Below are 16,936 nucleotides of genomic sequence, written 5' to 3'. Positions count from 1 at the left end.
ATCAAATCAAATCAAAGACTAGCGGTCCTGTTGCTCTATTTTCACCTGTATAGCAGGAGTGGGGCAGGCGGAGGTTTGCCCTGGTGCAGGTGTGCCGCAGCGGTCAGTGGAAGGATACGCCAGTTTCTCTGTGAATGTCACATTTCCATGGCAGTGCACTGTCGGTGCTTGCTCGGACGTTTAGGGGTTTTTTTCGCTGTAAAAAAAAGTTTTCTTCCCATGCAGTGAGCAGAGGACGCTAATGTTTTTGTCACTTTTTACGGAATCAAACTCAAAGTAAGGTCAGTACTTCCACGCTTTAAACGCTGCACGCTCTTACTCTCTGCCACACTCGTTATATTATCCATTTTTGATCTGCACACAGCTGTTGCCACGAACGTCTCACTCGCTTACGTCACTGTCACGAGACACTCTCGCAAAAAAAAATCACGGTTTTAGTAACGCAGCGTGCTTACGGGAAAGTAACAGTAATTTAATTACCTTTTTGCAATAGTAATCCCTTACTTTACTCGTTACTTGAAGAAAGTAATCAGATTAAAAGTAATCCCATCTCTGCACCTGACAGTACAATAAGTGTCCCAACCAGACAATGATTTGGATACTATAGAGGACCTATTTAACTTAACTACAGTAAGGTCTACATACAGCCAGGATTTTAATTTAAGAGGCCCTGTTATGCTTTTCCTTATTTTGGTAATATACGTACAGTACTGTTTCAGACATGTAGTGTTTCATATACGTAGGTCAGTGTATGTGCAGGTAATCCATGTAACTCAGTTCCTTATACTTTTGACTCAGTACAGTGTCAACAGAGGGGATTCCCTTATAGAGTCGCCTCGGTTATTTCTGATGTTTTGGTCATTAAATTCCCAAAATCATACCAAGCACATGGAATCCACAGTCTCAGCATCCCACAGCAGTTTGTGTCAGGTGACTTTCAGTGAAGGTTATGAAACAATGACAGTGTGATGATAACAAAGAGAAGCATGAGTCATTATCTCGTCGTTACTTGGACTTTATTGTTGATTTTAGCACTTCACACAACCGTTAGCCATCATCTCAAACTGTGTCACTACTGACTGGTTTTCCTCCTTTGGAGTAAACTACCAATCAGACAGCACATCTGAGCTGCTGTCACACAGTCTGAAACACATTCAGATACAGGAAAGTATGACAGCAACAACACGCTCAAAGCTGAACATCATTTGCATATTAAGAATTTTACTGAAAGAAAAAAATAGTGCAAAGCTGAACATAGTGAATTTGCTTTATGTAGGATTTCCTTCAAAATATTTGTCTTTTGCCAAAGTACTGTTGACAAATTCAGTGCATGAATATGAATGACTTTCATGTTAGAACCTGTGAAATAAAGTGTGTGTGCCGTGTTCAGTCTGATACGTTTGACATGTATGAAACATCAGAATCTCTGTCTTCATTTAATTGATTTCCTCTAATGACTCTTTGTGTCTTTTATTGCTAGCATGTGTGCTCAGAGGTTTTCAAAGTGCATTATAAGCATGTCGTGGCTTTGTCTCCCTCGCTCTGCATTAGTAGAACATTAAAAGACCAACAAATATAAGTTTGTCATACTTTATCAATGAAATAGTCTTGGAAAATATAAATAACATCTATAGCAGAAACAGTGTATCACTCTTGGTCTTGCAAGACAATTTTGTGTCCAGTTGTTAATTCTTGAACAATGTGCACCAATCTCTTACAAAAGATGTGGTTTGCTATGGTTCTCTAACCCAACCAGGTTACTAAAGTACTGAAAATGAGGAGACAACATTACAACAACTTGCCAAATAAGCTAGGTCCATCATGTGCAGCCAAGAAACCTGTGATCTGCCAAAGTTTAAGGGGTGGATTTTGGTACGACTTTTAAAGGTCTGTGTTTCCGCAACCAAGACGTTGCTTCAGGTCGTCTACATCCTGTGGTTCTGAACTTTGGATGAACAAATGGCAGCAGCCGTTTATCAGAAGCACCCAAACTGTTCTTGGCGATGGTCTGACTCAGTCCTCGGGCCACAACCTTTTATTCCCTGTTAGCGTTGTTTGGTCTTTGCACCTGCACGTGTCCTTTGCTTCCAGCAAAATGATTGTGACAACGGGACATTCAGCATCTAGCAGATGTTATATATGCAATATGCAGCAGCAGTTTTTTACAGTTACCTGCCTGCTATACCCAAGAGACGTGATGATTTATGGTGTCAGTCCTTTTATCACAGAATGGGCCACGTGACCAGTTAAAGTGGTGACAAACTGTTGGCTCTGTCTGTCAAAACGAAAAGTAGTTATTGGGGCTAAAAAAGGATTTACAGCCTATTAAACGTGCAAGAGAGCTGATCCAGTTTCCAGCGAGTCCATCATCAGCTGGGCTGATTCATAACCAGAACGTCCCAAGTGTGAAGTCAGTGAATCAGTGCTGGCCTGGTGCTGAACAAAGTGAGGCTGAAGGGACTGGAGACATCAGCACATCACATTTTATATTGGTTTTATTATTTATGTTCTTCTAATAAGGAACAAAAACACAGACACCAACCTCCTGATCTGCGGAGCAGTGGTGGTAGAGGAACTTCATCTCAGCTTTTTAGTAGAAGAGGGGGTGAGAGAAAGGTGGACTTTGGAGGGCTTCGGGGGAGGGAGGATGGAGCAGTCTTGGACAGGTTTAACCTGACACAGAAAACAAGAACACATCATATTTGTGTGTGTGTGTGTGATCCAAGAGCAAATACTAACCTTGATCCTTCACAAAAACAAGCACAGCGAACAATTTCTCTAAAAATTCTTCTGATGATTTCTACGCTCACTGCAGGAATCAACATCTGCACATACACTCTGTACAAGAGACAAGAGACAAGAGACAAAATACAAATACGCTTCGACGTGTTGGTAGTACCTCGATTTAACTCCCGTGGAAGTAGCCCAGTTCTTGGTTGTGTCAGGTTAGCAGTTTAGTGATGTTAGTTTACAGGAGAAGCCGGAAGCACGTTGTGAGTTTGGTTCGTGGTCGTCCTTCACTTTTGTTTCTTTTTGCCGCAGCTCCCATATCCCCGATTTGTAACTATTTACTTTTTACAAAATGTTTCTTGAACTATGGCAGCATCTTATATATCTTCTATATTTGGGCCGTGGATTCAGGGACCAAAACAAAAACTGTAATGAGCAGAGGCATTATCTACTGATTGTGTGTCTGGCGGCAGCCAAGGGTGGAGAGCAGAGGCAGCGGGCAGGCCAATCGAAACGCAGCTCAGGCCGCGGCTGCAGCAAAAACTTGGGCGTAGGAGGAGCGATTCTGGCAAACCGTCAGGAGGGGGAAGTGGTGCTCTACCAACACGGTGTACAGTAAAGATGGAGGCCTGCTGACTCCAACTAAGGACACTGTCAGGCAGTAGAAGGAATACTCTGACAACCTCCATAATCTTAATCTCACTCATAATTAACTAAAGTATCCAAAAGACAACAACTTCTCTTGTTGCATTTAGGTTCCAGTTTAACCAAAGAACAAAAAAGGATACATGAGCTCGAGCAGGTTATACACAACATTTACACTGCACAGATGAGAACACAGCATGATTTCATTCAGTCCAGTCTGTCTGTTAGACAGCGTGCAAACAAAGCGTGCATTCTTTGTAGCATTCAACAACAGAGTCACTTATGTACTTGTTTTCTGACATCCACAAAAACATATTGGTGTCTATTATATCTCCTTGTTAATAGAAACTTTGTTTCCAGCGTTTGAGCTAATTCTCAACGTGTCTCTTGCACTGACCACAATAACCATTTATCATAAATTAAATTACAGCAATTGGTACCTTGAGCAGGATGACGCTGATCTCGGTGGGCGTTTTCCCTTCAGTGCTCTCAGTTTGTCTCCCTGTGTCAGACTGACTTCTTTGCAGTTATTCTGCACAGACACAGAAAGAAAGACACAATTAACCGCATGAAAACACAACATTGTGATCATAACTCAGTAGCCTGTTTGAATTCTGCAGTAACCATTAAAAAAGGTCATGTTGATGCTATGAAGTCACACCGCTGACCTCATCCAAGCTATATGACTTGCAGAGCACGGTGTTGATTGACAGGTCATCCATGCTGGAAAGCAGCGAGGACACTGCCTCCTGTTCCCTCCCTGCACAGAGTCAGAGCGGTGAAGCTGCTGTTGCTGCAGCTGCTGCTGCTGACTCAGTCTCTGTTGGACCAGCATCTGTTTAGACCGATGCACGTCACCCTGAACCCACAAACTGTGCTGCTTCCTGCACACAAACATCAAACACACGCCACAAACTAACTGTGATATCATGTTTAGCAGGTATAACATTCAGCATCCTGGTTTAGCGTGTAAGTAGACACACAAAGCTAGTAGCCATTAGCAACAGAGCACTACTGTGGCGTAAGGAGGAAGTGTGCGTCCAGAGCTGAGGAGAGAAACCAGCTGCAGCTGAACACTGTGACTGCAGTCTGCAGCAGTAACACAGTTTTCAGGCTTTTTTAAAATTACATTTGATTCATCATCCACCAGTTTCCCACTGCTGCAGTCACCACCACCACCAGCTGCACATGGGCACACTGGGGAATGCCCCACCCTGACCTCCACCTTTTGCTTCTCTTCTAACTTTTACTACATTTCCAGCATGCTCCAACCATGACCTCAGCATGGAGAAACATCTTGTGTGGTAACAGCAATAGATGCCACAGCCTAAGGACAGACGGGCCTTGTTTGTCCAGCACATCTCACAGATGCTCGATGAGATTGAGATCTGCCGAAGTTGAAGGCCAAGGTGACACCTCAAACCCTTCCTGATCTACTTGTGCTTTGTGTGAAGACTCCAGCAACACTCGAAGTATTAGTGAACAGCTATACTCAGTGACCAACGCCTTTTGGGTCATTGCAAAATGTCAAACAGTTTGTGTTTAAATAAAAAAAAACTGGAAACAGAAAAAGATCCAAGTGTACCAATCACACCTTCACAGGTAAACGCAATGACCCTGATGAAGGCCACTAACACGTTATTGTTCCCTAATACTCTGTCACTGGAGTCTTCACCTCATCAGATCTTTGCCTTCTCCGTGCACCTTGGAGGTGAAGTTGCCGTCTGCTTGTGTTTTGTGACAGGGCACATTATCCTAATGAAGTGTTGCAGACGTGTCTGTGTGCACATCATTTGGAAAGCATTACTCCTGTACCTTCATGAACGGCACTAAAGGTTAATGACTGTCTCCGACTGAGACCTTTGGAGTCACGGAAATTGGACCGTTTGGTTTGAGCGGTCACAGCTGAGGCACAAACTCACTCTTCTAAGAAGTTTTGCTGTGGACCAATGATAGATCCAGGTCTGCAGATTCTGATCCAAGCAATCGCCTCGGCTGCAGTAAACCGGAAGTGCTTCATCAGGTAGCAGCCAATCAGAGTCCCCGTGCAGCCTAATCCAGCTGTAAATGGATGGAGTGTTTAAAGAGACAAAGTTAAGATAAAAGAAATAAATGACATCAATTAAACATACATAAACACTTGCAGTCCTACCTTTACAGTGCACTGCCACTGCCCCGTCTGTACATTCACACACATGCAGAAAGCGTCTGACGATGAGGTCAGAGGGCGTGGTCCCATCAAGAAAGAAGAGGTCGTGGTGTTCAAATCCTGCATCCTCAAACCGCCTGCCATCATACAACTTCCTGTTCAGACGAACCACGGTCGTTACGTCATTTTGGCAAAAGTATGAGAAGTATGCATCGGGTGTGTGAAGGGGATAACCTGGAGACAGAATCAACAATAACTGAGTTCCATCATACGTTTCAACCTGCGAGGGTCTGTTTTTAATGCAAGTACTGTCTCTTAATGCAAACGTAAAATAAGATTCAATGACGTAGTGTCAACTGATTTATATTGTAAGGTAAAGACGTTAAATACAGAGAAAACCCCAACAATCGAACGGCCCCAAGCACCTGCTGACAGTGGGAAAGAAAAACTCCCTTTTAACAAGAACCAGGCTAAGGGAGGGGGGGCAATCTGCCACATGTGGTCGGGGTGAGGGGAGGACAACAGGACAAGAGATGGACTGGAAGAGAGCCAGAGGTGAATAATAACTACGTGCAAAGTGGTGTAAATACACAAATTAAAAAGAGCTGAGTGATGAAGAAGCATGAGTGCATCATGGGAAACCCTGAGGCACTGCAGGGTTCAGGCTCATCTAATCCAGCCGTAACAACATGACAACTCACACATGACAGCACTAAGCAGGAAACAATACACGCCATCAGAAGACAGCAGGGTAAGGTTAGCTCTTCTCAGCTGTTTCAGGACGTGCAGGCACTGAGGGGCTGCAGAGGCCTTCTGTCAGGCCAAGCAACATGAGCACTGATGTTGTTTGGAGGCATGCTTTTAGCATTTAGCTTTGAGATTCTGACTCACCATTTTTTATCTTACCACGAGAATGAGGGCTACTGAACGATCCAGTTCATATCTCCATTTTCAACTCGCTAAAAGCACAAAAAAAAAGGAAAGAAAGACTGTGATAGAGGTTAGCGACATATCAGTTAAAAACATTGGCTCCAGAACACCTTAATTATACCACCACTGCAGTAATGAACACATACGGTCTGTTTTGGGGGGCTTTTACCTTTCATTTGAAATCAGTTTTGTTGTAGTGGACACAGGTGAGCTGACTTTTACTTCACTGAGGTGGTACTCACTGACTGTCTATCACTTGGACGGGGTGAGTTATGGATCAATCTAACTGAGAAACTGAGGAAATACAGCGTGCACCAAGGCAGGCCTGGACATGCACCGTACGAGCCCTTGGTTGGCCCTGACTGTGTTACTAACAGCACTGCAAATTAATTGGATGAATAACAACCGTACGTTATTTATTTCTTACGGTATCCTGGTCCTGTTTTCATTGATATAGACCTGTAGAACAGTCAGCACTCTGCAGTCTGTTACCTCATAATGTTCATATTCTTCTGCACTGAACCTTTCAAAATACAGGAAACCATGTTGTAATGCCTGCAGAGGAAAAGAGCAGAAACAGATTTTCACAACAAAAGCACTCAGAGCATACAACTCTGCAGTGGTTTCACAGATTCAGTTCAATTCAGTTTTTTTTTTAGCACCAAATCACAACAAAGTCACCTCAGGGCAGTTAATATTGTACGGTAAAGACCCTACAGTTATACAGAGGAAACACAATCAGACCACCCCCTATGAGCAGGCACACTGGTGACAGTGGGAAGGAAAAACTCGTTTTTAACAGAAACACATGTGTCACCAGAACCAGGCTCAGGGAGGGGCGGCAATCTGACTGACTGCTGAGGGGCTGAGGGGACGGAGACAGGACCAAAGACACACTGTGAAGACAGTGTGAGATTAATAACAAGTATGATTCAGCGCAGAGAAGTAAGTGAAGAAGAAACACCCAGTGCATCATGGGAATCCCCCAGCAGCCTACACCTATTGCAGCATAACTAAGGGAGGATTCAGGGTCACCTGGTCCCATTCTACTTTTAAATACTCTAGGAACAACAAGTAAGCCTGCAGAGCGAGAGCGAAGTGCTCTAATAGGGTGATATGGTACTACAAGGTCATTAAGATAAGATGGGGCCTGATTATTTAAGACCTTGTATGTGAGGAGCAGGATTTTGAATTCTGGATTTAACAGGAAGCCAATGAAGGGAAGCCAATACTGGAGAAATCTGCTATGTCTTTCTAGTCCCTGTCAGCACTCTTGCTGCAGCATTTTGGATTAACTGAAGGCTTTTCAGCGAGTTTTTAGGACATCCTGATAATAATGAATTGCAGTCGTCCAGCCTGGAAGTAATAAATGCATGAACTAGTTTTTCAGCGTCACTTTGAGACAGGATATTTCTAATTTTAGAGATCTTGCGCAAATGGAAGAACGCAGTCTTACATATTTGTTTAATATGTGCGTTGAAGGACATGTCCTGGTCAAAAATGACTCCAAGGTTCCTCACAGCGTTACTGGAGGCTAAGGTAATGCCATCCAGAGTAAGAATCTGGTTAGATACCATATTTCTAAGATTTTCAGGGCCGAGTACAATAACCTCAGTTTTATCTGAATTAAGAAGCAGAAAGTTAGCGGCCATCCAGGTCTTTATGTCTTTAAGACATTCCTGCAGTTTAACTAATTGGTGTGTGTTATCTGGCTTCATAGATAGATAGAGCTGGGTGTCATCTGCATAGCAGTGAAAATGTATGCTATGTCTTCTAATGATACTGCCTAAGGGAAGCATGTATAATGTAAACAGAATTGGTCCTAGCACTGAACCCTGTGGAACTCCATAATTAACCTCAGTGTGTGAAGAGGACTCTCCATTTACATGTACAAATTGGAGTCTATTAGATAGATATGATACAAACCACTGCAGCACAGTACCTGTAATACCTACAGCATGCTCTAATCACTCTAATAGGATATTATGGTCGACAGTATCGAACGCTGCACTGAGGTCTAGCAGGACAAGCACAGAGATGAGTCCACTGTCAGAGGCCATAAGAAGATCATTTGTAACCTTCACTAAAGCTGTTTCTGTGCTGTGATGAGCTCTGAAACCTGACTGAAACTCTTCAAATAAGCCATTCCTCTGCAGATGATCTGTTAGCTGTTTGACAACTACTCTTTCAAGGATGTTTGATATGAAAGGAAGGTTGGAGATTGGCCTATAATTAGCTAAGACTGCTGGGTCTAGAGATGGCTTTTTGAGTAAAGGTTTAACTACAGCCAGCTTGAAGGCCTGTGGTACATAGCCGTTTATTAGAGATAGGTTGATCATATTTAAGATTGAAGCAATTAAGAAGCTTCAATCTAATTAATTAATGGCAGGACTTCTTTGAGCAGTTTTGTAGGAATGGGGTCTAAAAGACACGTTGATGCACTGGCTATTACTTCTTTAGTCGTTTGTTTTCAATTCCTGTGTGTTTGTACATCACTGAAGTATTTAATCATTAGTAATTATTAAACTCCTTTGTAGTTCTCTCTGCTCTCTTCTCTTACCCCTCACCCCTAACCAGTCACAGTGAATTGCTGCCTCCTTAGACCTGGTTCTGTTGGAGGTTTCGTCCTGTTGGAAGGGAGTTTTTCCTTCCCACTGTTGCCAAGTGTATACTTCTGCAGTGCTGTAGGGTCTTTACCTTATAAGTTAAAGTACCTTGAAGTAACTGTTGCTTAGAATTAGTGCTATGAATAAAACTGAATTCAATTACTGTTGTTACAGAATAGGAGGAGAACAATGTCAAATGTGGCTCAAACAGGGATTTTTGCATTAAAATGAGGTATGACCAAAATGAAAATTAATAAGTGTCATTTTAATTTTACTAAAATCATCTGTGTTAGACGTTGTTGCTACCTTGTGGATTCCTTGTGTGTAAGCAGTCTAGGACGGTGAGGTTAAATGAGCACTCTCCGACCGCTGCGTCTCTGTGGCACACACACACACACACACACACACACACACACACACACACACACACACACACACACACACACACACACACACACACACACACACACATACACACACACACAGTGAAAGGAATACAGTAATAGTAGTGTAGTTATAAACAAAAGCTTTTATAATAGGATAGGGTTCAGATCATATCTGTTCACATATGGTCTCAGACTTGTTTGCACTGTAAATAAACATAAACCATCACTAAGAGTGTAAAAGCTAAGCAGCACCTGTTTAGCTGAGCTGAGCTCAGGACTGGGAATGGGGGGAAACACGTTCTTAGCTCAGTCTAGATGAATGAAATCAACCAACTGGCACCGCTAAAGCTCACTAAGAGCTCATAAACTGTTAACAATTCATTCAAATTTCTGAATTCAGTTTTATTTATATAGTGCCAAATCACAACAGCAGTAAAAACCCTACAATAATACGGGAAAATGTTCCCATCCCAAACTTAAAAGTGTGGGTTTGATGAGGTTTCCTGACTTCCTGGAACGTTCATGCCAAGGTCGCCAAATAATTTCCAGCTAGGTGGAGTTTCTTCTTGTTACCCCTGCTTCCAGTCTTTATGCTAAGCTAAGCTAGATTTAACAGACAGAGAAGAATAGTGTCTCAGTAAATGTAATGACAACAGCCCCAGCATGAAGTGCTGTTTCATAGAAAGCAGCAGCCTGTACCTAAACGGCATATAGCCTGTGTTGTTTCCTGCTATCAGAGTCCTGTAGGCATCTTCTGGGCTTCTCTTCAAATACATCACCTACAGGGCAGAGGTTAAAATACGTAACTAATAATGGACAGACAGACGGGCAATCAGATGATGTGATGGACAAATGAAATGATATTTACAGCATAGGCACCAATGAGAACCACAGCATTGGCTCTCTTCTTCTGGTCATAGCTGGTGTAGTGAACCAGTCTCTTTCTAGACATTGTGAAAGACTATAAACCAATAATGACAATCAATAATCAGTGAAAACAGCACATGTGCATTAATACATTTAAAATAGGCGTCTACTGTCAGAGGAGTGCACACACACCATCAGAGCAAAGACCTTTCAAAATAAGAGTGTAACGCGTTTTCTAAATGATATCTATGCAGCATACAAAGCTCTGAGTCTGAAGTACAGACCTTCATCTGCATTACCTTCAGCTTCTTGTTGAGTTTCCAGCAGTATCTGTACAGCATGGCCAGGTTGAGGGGCCCAAAGTCTGCATAAAAACTGCAACACACAGTGAGAGAGATGTCAAATAGGAGCTTTCAACAATTACAACACAAAAACAACACACACACAAATCAGCCACAAAACTAAACCCACTGACAGGTGAAGTCAGTGACATTGTTCATCTGGTTATAATAAAATGCTCCGTTAGAAAACCTTGGGACATTTATCTGGATGTTTCCACCCACACAATGCAGACATGGAGTCAGGCTAAAAACACATCTGTGAAAACATTACTGGCAAGCTTCATGTAATATTACGTTAAAGCAAATGTAAATTTATAATTAAAACAAGAATTTTGAGCAGTAGTGTGTATTGTGTACATGTGTCTGTATCTGATCAGGATTTTTTTAGTTGTGTCTATCATCAAAAATTGATTTGAAGTGTTTTAAGTCAGATGGCAAACTCTGCCTAACAAGTCCATTTTATTGCCTGCTCATTTTCTCCTATTACTGGCTCATACCTCACCTTTACGTCTTTACCTCACAAAATAAAGCACCCTGAGGTGACTGTTGTTGTGATTTGGCGCTATATATATTTGCTGCCTTTTGTACTGTCATTAAGATAGACAGTCTTCGGCCTCTTCAAGAACATGCACCAGCGTACATCATTGAACTTTTACAGCCCTATGCCCCTAGTAGGTCCCTGAGGTCTTTGTGTAGGCCTCAGGGCCTACTTGTTATTCAGTATACAAGACTGAAAACCAAGGGTGATAGAGCTTTTGCTACTGTGGCCGCCAGACTGTGGAATTCTCTTCCTCAGAACTTAAGATCTGCAGACTCAGTGACTGCTTTTAAAAAACAGCTAAAAACACATCTTTTTAAAATTGCATTTTGTTAACTTTTGACTGTTTTTGTTTTATACCTTGTGAAGCATTTTGTGATCTTTTATCTAGAAATGTGCTATATAAATAAAATTTTACTTTACTTACTTACTTTACTTTTGCATTGTCTCTGAGCATTGTAGTCTTGGGGTAAACTTGCTGTGACTTCCACTCCTGGGAAGTGTGGCAACTGCCTTGAAGGTTTTCCATTTATGAATAATCTTTCTCGCTGTAGGATGATGGACTTCAAATTGTTTGAAAATGGTCTTAAACCTCTTCCCAAAGTAATGGGCAGCAACAGTTGCTGCTGATGTCTTTCCTACTTGGTATTGTGTTAACATGCACCTGAATTATGCAGACCAGCAAACTACCCAAATTTCTACTTTGATAGAGGAGCTCACACTTGTTGATAATCAATGAATCTAGTATATATGAGTGGATGCCAGATGGCTTCCCCCTCTGTTGTGATTTTTCTTGAGTTGTGTCTAGAATGTTCAATGTGTAAATTAGTGGGTTGTGTGTCTGATACCAACTAAAAAGACTGAAGTGCAACTGTGTTAAAACGATGCAGATAGTTGACCCTGGTTTCGGGGAGGGCAGGAAAGACACTACTGTTGAGAAATATTGTGATAACGCTGCCCTTTGAAACTGCATTAAAGCCACAGTACACTCTTTGATTGCTTTAGATTAGCAGGGCTACTCCTCTCACCTAGATTCCCAACAGGAAGGACTTTGAACACACACAAATCCAATCTGCCAATTCACTGAGGAATTTAAACAACGTATTCAGAGGAGCGTGCAGAGAGAAGAGCCTGATTTACAGCTCAGGGAAGGGGGTGTTTCCTTTGTCACTCCCCCAAAACTTTCTCTGTGCTCAATGCAATTAGCGGTTGGTACACTGACGAGAGAACAATGAGGACAGCAGGAGTCTTTGTGTTTTTGCTGCTTAACGTGGTCATGGAAATAACTGGTGCTGTGGATAATACGAAGGGATCTAGTTCAGAAAAGTCCAGTCCCAAAAACAAGCTGAAGACAGAAGAGGCTGAACTTCCTCACACCAAGCCTGCAAGTTTTTCACAGTTTTTAGGCAAACTGCTCGTGGTGCCCATGGATGGGAGTCATTGGATAGGTCTTAAAGCCATTGCCCAGGAAATGGGTCGCCGTGGACACAGAGTTACGGTGGTGATGCCAGAGACCACCATACGTATGGGCCCAGGGAAACACTATGACACTTTGACCTATCCTGTACCTTATGACAAGGCTTACATCGACTCTGTGATGTCCACACACAAAGACATCATGAAAAGATCTGCACAGCCTTTCATGGAGAAGATCAAGAAACGGTTCAGACAGTTCCAGGCCATTTCTGATTTTCTGCACATCACTGCAGAGAAGTTGCTCTTCAATGCCAGTCTCATATCACACTTGTCCCAGCAGGTGAGTACAAATACAGAAGATGAACACAACTTTGGTATCAGCTGCAAAACCAACATTGGAGCTTAAGCTTTGCAAATTGTACATGGAGGGTCTTTTGCTTATACTGTGTAAGAGTGTTGGGATGAAGGTTCTCTTCTACAAGTTGGCGGTCCAAATTCTCATCATGTTGTACATCTATTAATGTAACTGTAGTGGTTGACTGTGTATATTTCCTAAAATTTTAATTGTATATTATTATTAATAGACCCATGGAAAAAAAAATAATAATAAAAAAACCACGCCACGCAGCCCACCCTGACACTAAGGTTTTACACATCAGGACATTAAAAGCTATATAGGCTTTATCAGGTCTCAAAATCGGGCCACTACAACTTCACGTGAACTATAAAACATATTATACCATGTCATTGTTTATTTAAGACCTTTATTTAAAACCTCTTAAGGACCAGATGATGTTTATTATGTCCTAATATGTAAAACCAAAGACAGGAAAACAGGTGCACTTTCTTTTTACCATATCTGTATGTGAACAGTGGTGGATGCTCATATTAAACTTAAAAGCTCAGGTCAGTACATGTGCAAGTAAACTGTAGACATCTAAATGCTCTGTTTCTGCAAGTGCTTTTTCTTATCTTGACTTTGGATGAAGTCAGTGAGAGAAGATATGCCAAACATAAATGTACAACTCTGGCTGGCGTAGCATGCACCTGGTGTTCAAATCTTCTGGTTATGAGCAACAGCCAATGAGAAAAAAAAAGTTTACTTAAAGGGGGAGGGGCTATAAAAAAAAAAGGCTTCTGCTAGACTGATGATGAACTCGGGGGCTGCACAAAGGTCCAATAAAGGATAAAAACTGAACTGTGAATCATGCAATGCTGTCCTACTTTCAAATGAGCATCATAGGTCCAGTTTAGCCACTTTATACCTTTGTACCTACAATCTGTAAAATCCTCCATGTGTGAACCATGTATGCAAGACAGTGTAGTGCTGATACAAAGTGGAAGATTGACTCCTCTCTGCTTTTCCACCTTCTCCCTGTTTCACTTTATAGGACTTTGATGCCGTCTTGACAGATCCCATGGTTCCCACGGGCTCATTAATAGCTCGGAAATTAGGTGAGCTCCTCTGCACTCAGGTTATCTGTTTGCTTGTACACCTGCACATTTTCTCACCTATCATTACTCAATCACTTCCAGGTCTCCCTACTGTCAATCTGCTGAGAGGAATACCGTGTCACTTGGACATGAAGTCTGCTGGCTGCCCATCTCCACCCTCATACGTTCCTCGCTTTTTCACTGGATACACGGATAAAATGAGTTTCAAAGAGAGATTTATCAACACTTTGGTGAGCCAGGCGGAAGTTAGCATATTCAAGCCTTAAAGCACAGCTTTTCCAGGAATGTTATTTGCAATCTTCTTTCAGACAATGTATGGTCACAAACAAAACACTGTTGGTTTGTGACCATATTGCTCAGGAAATATGTGCTTACCAGCATGTAAAGTTTTAGTAACGCGGTAACACAGCGTGCTTATGGGAAAGTAAAAGTAATCTACTTGCTTTTTTTTTGCAATCGTACTGCTTTAATTTACTCGTTACTTGAAAAAAGTCATCGGATTACAGTAACGCGTTACCGTCAATCTCTGCTTACAATGAGGTTCATTTGGGACAAACTAGTATGTCAGTGTTATTAGTATTACAGTATGTCTTGGATTTATGTCTTCAGTTTTGGTGCTGTATTATTGTCCTGTAATGCCTCTGACCCACAGGTGGCATTGGTGGAGCCGCTGCTTTGCAAACTGCTGTATTGGCGCTTTGACCAAATAACCCGTGACTTCCTTGGAGAGAACGTGGGCGTGGCTGAAGTGCTTTCAGACTCTGATATCTGGCTGCTGAGGTAACACATGGAACGTCTGTGTATTGTTGACATTTGCTGCCTGTGTGAGTGTAAAAAACCAAAAAACTGTTGCTGTATTTAAACAGGAATGACTTCACGCTGGATTTCCCACGCCCACTCATGCCCAATATTGTACTGGTTGGTGGAATCAATTGCAATGTGAAACATCCTCTGCCCCCAGTAAGACTTTATGAGTTTTAGACTCTAAATGCATTTATGAACATTCTGATTGACACCACTTACCGTAAGACTGTAAGACCAATCAGGTAAGAGTGATAAATGCAAAGTACTTAAGTAAGTTTGTGTTTTGTCAGGATCTAGATTCCTGGGTGTCTGGAGAGCACGGGTTTGTAGTGTTCACTCTGGGCTCCATGGTGTCAGATCTGCCAGAGGAAATCACCTCTGTCTTTCTGGAGGCCTTCAGACAGATTCCACAGAAGGTATATCAGGATACAGCTTATCTTGTCTTATAAATAAATACAGCTAATCTTAATCTACAATAAAACTATGACAGGTCATATGGAGATACACTGGAAAGGTTCCTGACAATGTCCCGGAAAATGTGAAGATGATGAAATGGGTCCCACAGAATGACCTGCTAGGTGTGTGTCTGCAGCAGCACATCCTGAAATGTGAAGCACGCTGATGTGTCACATATCAAAATATCTGATATTTCTGCATGTTTTGTGTCTTAGCTCACCCGGGAGCCCGTGCATTCATCACTCACGCTGGCTCACATGGTCTGTTTGAGGGACTGTGTCACGCCGTTCCAATGCTGATGGTGCCCCTGAACGGGGACCAGCCGGACAACGCTGCGAGGATGGCCAGCAGAGGTGTAGGAATCGTGTTGAACATTTTAGACACTAATACAGAAACTCTTCTGAAGGGACTGAAGGAGGTCATCAATGACAGCAGGTGAGGGAGTCAGCAGACGGCTCACATTCAACCAAAACTTTCCATTTTGGTCTACAAAATGGTTTTTTTTTTTTTTTTTTTCAAACAAGCACATCTTTAGCAAGCAGGTGACAGTCATGGGGGTTCTTTATGGAATATGAGGGGTTTCTATTTGCAGGACCACCGTGCACACCACAAACATCTGAAGATAACTGAATGCAAAACTTTTCCAGGTGCCTGTGTATCATGTGGTTTTTAGACTCAGTGAGACTTTCTGACCTTAACCCAACGTACTTGCCCTCTCATTTCACAAATGACTATTCTATGTGTAGTCATGATTGCAGCTACATGAGGGTGCCTCCTTGGTGGTCATGCACACCAAAGAGTGTAACACTGGTCCTGAATTTCCTGTATTAGCAGTCTGACTTTTATCATTTTTTCCAGCCTCAGCATCAGATACTCTTTTACTGATGTCCTCAGAAATGTCCTTTATTTGTGCCTCAGTGTATTTCTGAGTGTTTTGAATATCAGACTTGGACAGATCCCTGTGCTTTAAACTAAAACAGGGTGCAGGCTTTTACTTTCCCCCTCACAGGTATGCAATGAGTGACTTTTTCTTAAGTAAATAAAAGGTCATCATTTGTTCAGTTGGGTCCACATCACATTATCTAATTTTAGGACTTGTGTTAAACCTGATGGTGGTCACATTAATTGCAAAAAATAAAAAAAATCTAACAAACCTTCACTGTACCATCTGTTCTTGAAAGAACTTTACATATGATCTAACTCAGCTCACTGTCATTTAAAAAAAACCCTTCCCATTTATCTGTGTTTTCAGGTATAAAGAGAACGTGAAGAAGCTGTCAGATCTTCATAATGATCGGCCGTTGGACCCGCTTGAGCTTTCAGTGTATTGGACAGAATTTGTGATGCGGCATAAAGGGGCGAAGCATCTCAAATCGGCTCTCCATGAACTCTACTGGTTCCAGTACTTCAGCCTGGATGTAATAGTGCTGCTAACTACTGTGGTGCTTGTCTTTGTAATGCTGACAGCAAAATGTATGAAGCTGTGCTTCCGTAAACTGAGACGAAAGTGGAAGCAGGAGTAAGGACAGTTTTTTTTTTACTGGAAGTACTGTGATGTTGTAATTGTATTCTCATCACGGTTTAAAGGATGTTTTGATAAAACATCCGTATCA

At 42.0% G+C, this 16,936-nt stretch overlaps 1 protein-coding gene, 1 long non-coding RNA gene and 1 pseudogene across 2 annotated transcripts; 1 reads left to right on the top strand and 2 right to left on the bottom strand.

The window, feature by feature from the left end:
- Positions 1 to 999: 999 nt before the first annotated feature.
- On the bottom strand, positions 1,000 to 3,349 carry LOC120741784. Its single transcript, XR_005697694.1, has 2 exons — positions 2,543 to 3,349; positions 1,000 to 2,460 (listed from the first exon to the last, which is right to left on the bottom strand). It is a non-coding gene; the product is annotated as an uncharacterized LOC120741784 (long non-coding RNA).
- Positions 3,350 to 3,367: 18 nt separating this feature from the next.
- LOC120741782 lies at positions 3,368 to 11,826 on the bottom strand (annotated as a pseudogene).
- LOC120741771 (UDP-glucuronosyltransferase 1A1-like) lies at positions 11,757 to 16,879 on the top strand. The gene is made up of 9 exons (XM_040044807.1): positions 11,757 to 12,948; positions 14,000 to 14,063; positions 14,145 to 14,293; positions 14,716 to 14,843; positions 14,930 to 15,023; positions 15,158 to 15,283; positions 15,358 to 15,445; positions 15,539 to 15,758; positions 16,576 to 16,879. The coding sequence occupies exons 1-9, from the start codon at positions 12,424 to 12,426 to the stop codon at positions 16,844 to 16,846; spliced, it is 1,665 nt and encodes a 554-aa protein (XP_039900741.1). The 5' UTR covers positions 11,757 to 12,423; the 3' UTR covers positions 16,847 to 16,879.
- Positions 16,880 to 16,936: the final 57 nt, after the last annotated feature.

This window comes from Simochromis diagramma, unplaced genomic scaffold (assembly GCF_900408965.1).
Source record: "Simochromis diagramma unplaced genomic scaffold, fSimDia1.1 OVJJ01000663.1, whole genome shotgun sequence".
Lineage (NCBI taxonomy): Eukaryota > Metazoa > Chordata > Actinopteri > Cichliformes > Cichlidae > Simochromis > Simochromis diagramma.
Note: the sequence above shows the minus strand (reverse complement) of the source record. Positions and strands in the feature narration are given on the sequence as shown.

Excerpts from the sequence above, each read along its gene's own strand:
- LOC120741771 (XM_040044807.1), top strand. The coding sequence starts at position 12,424 with ATGAGGACAGCAGGAGTCTTTGTGTTTTTGCTGCTTAACGTGGTCATG. Across the intron at positions 15,446-15,538 it reads CCCACAGAATGACCTGCTAG|CTCACCCGGGAGCCCGTGCA; the intron begins GTGTGTGTCTGC and ends TTTGTGTCTTAG. Across the intron at positions 15,759-16,575 it reads GAGGTCATCAATGACAGCAG|GTATAAAGAGAACGTGAAGA; the intron begins GTGAGGGAGTCA and ends CTGTGTTTTCAG.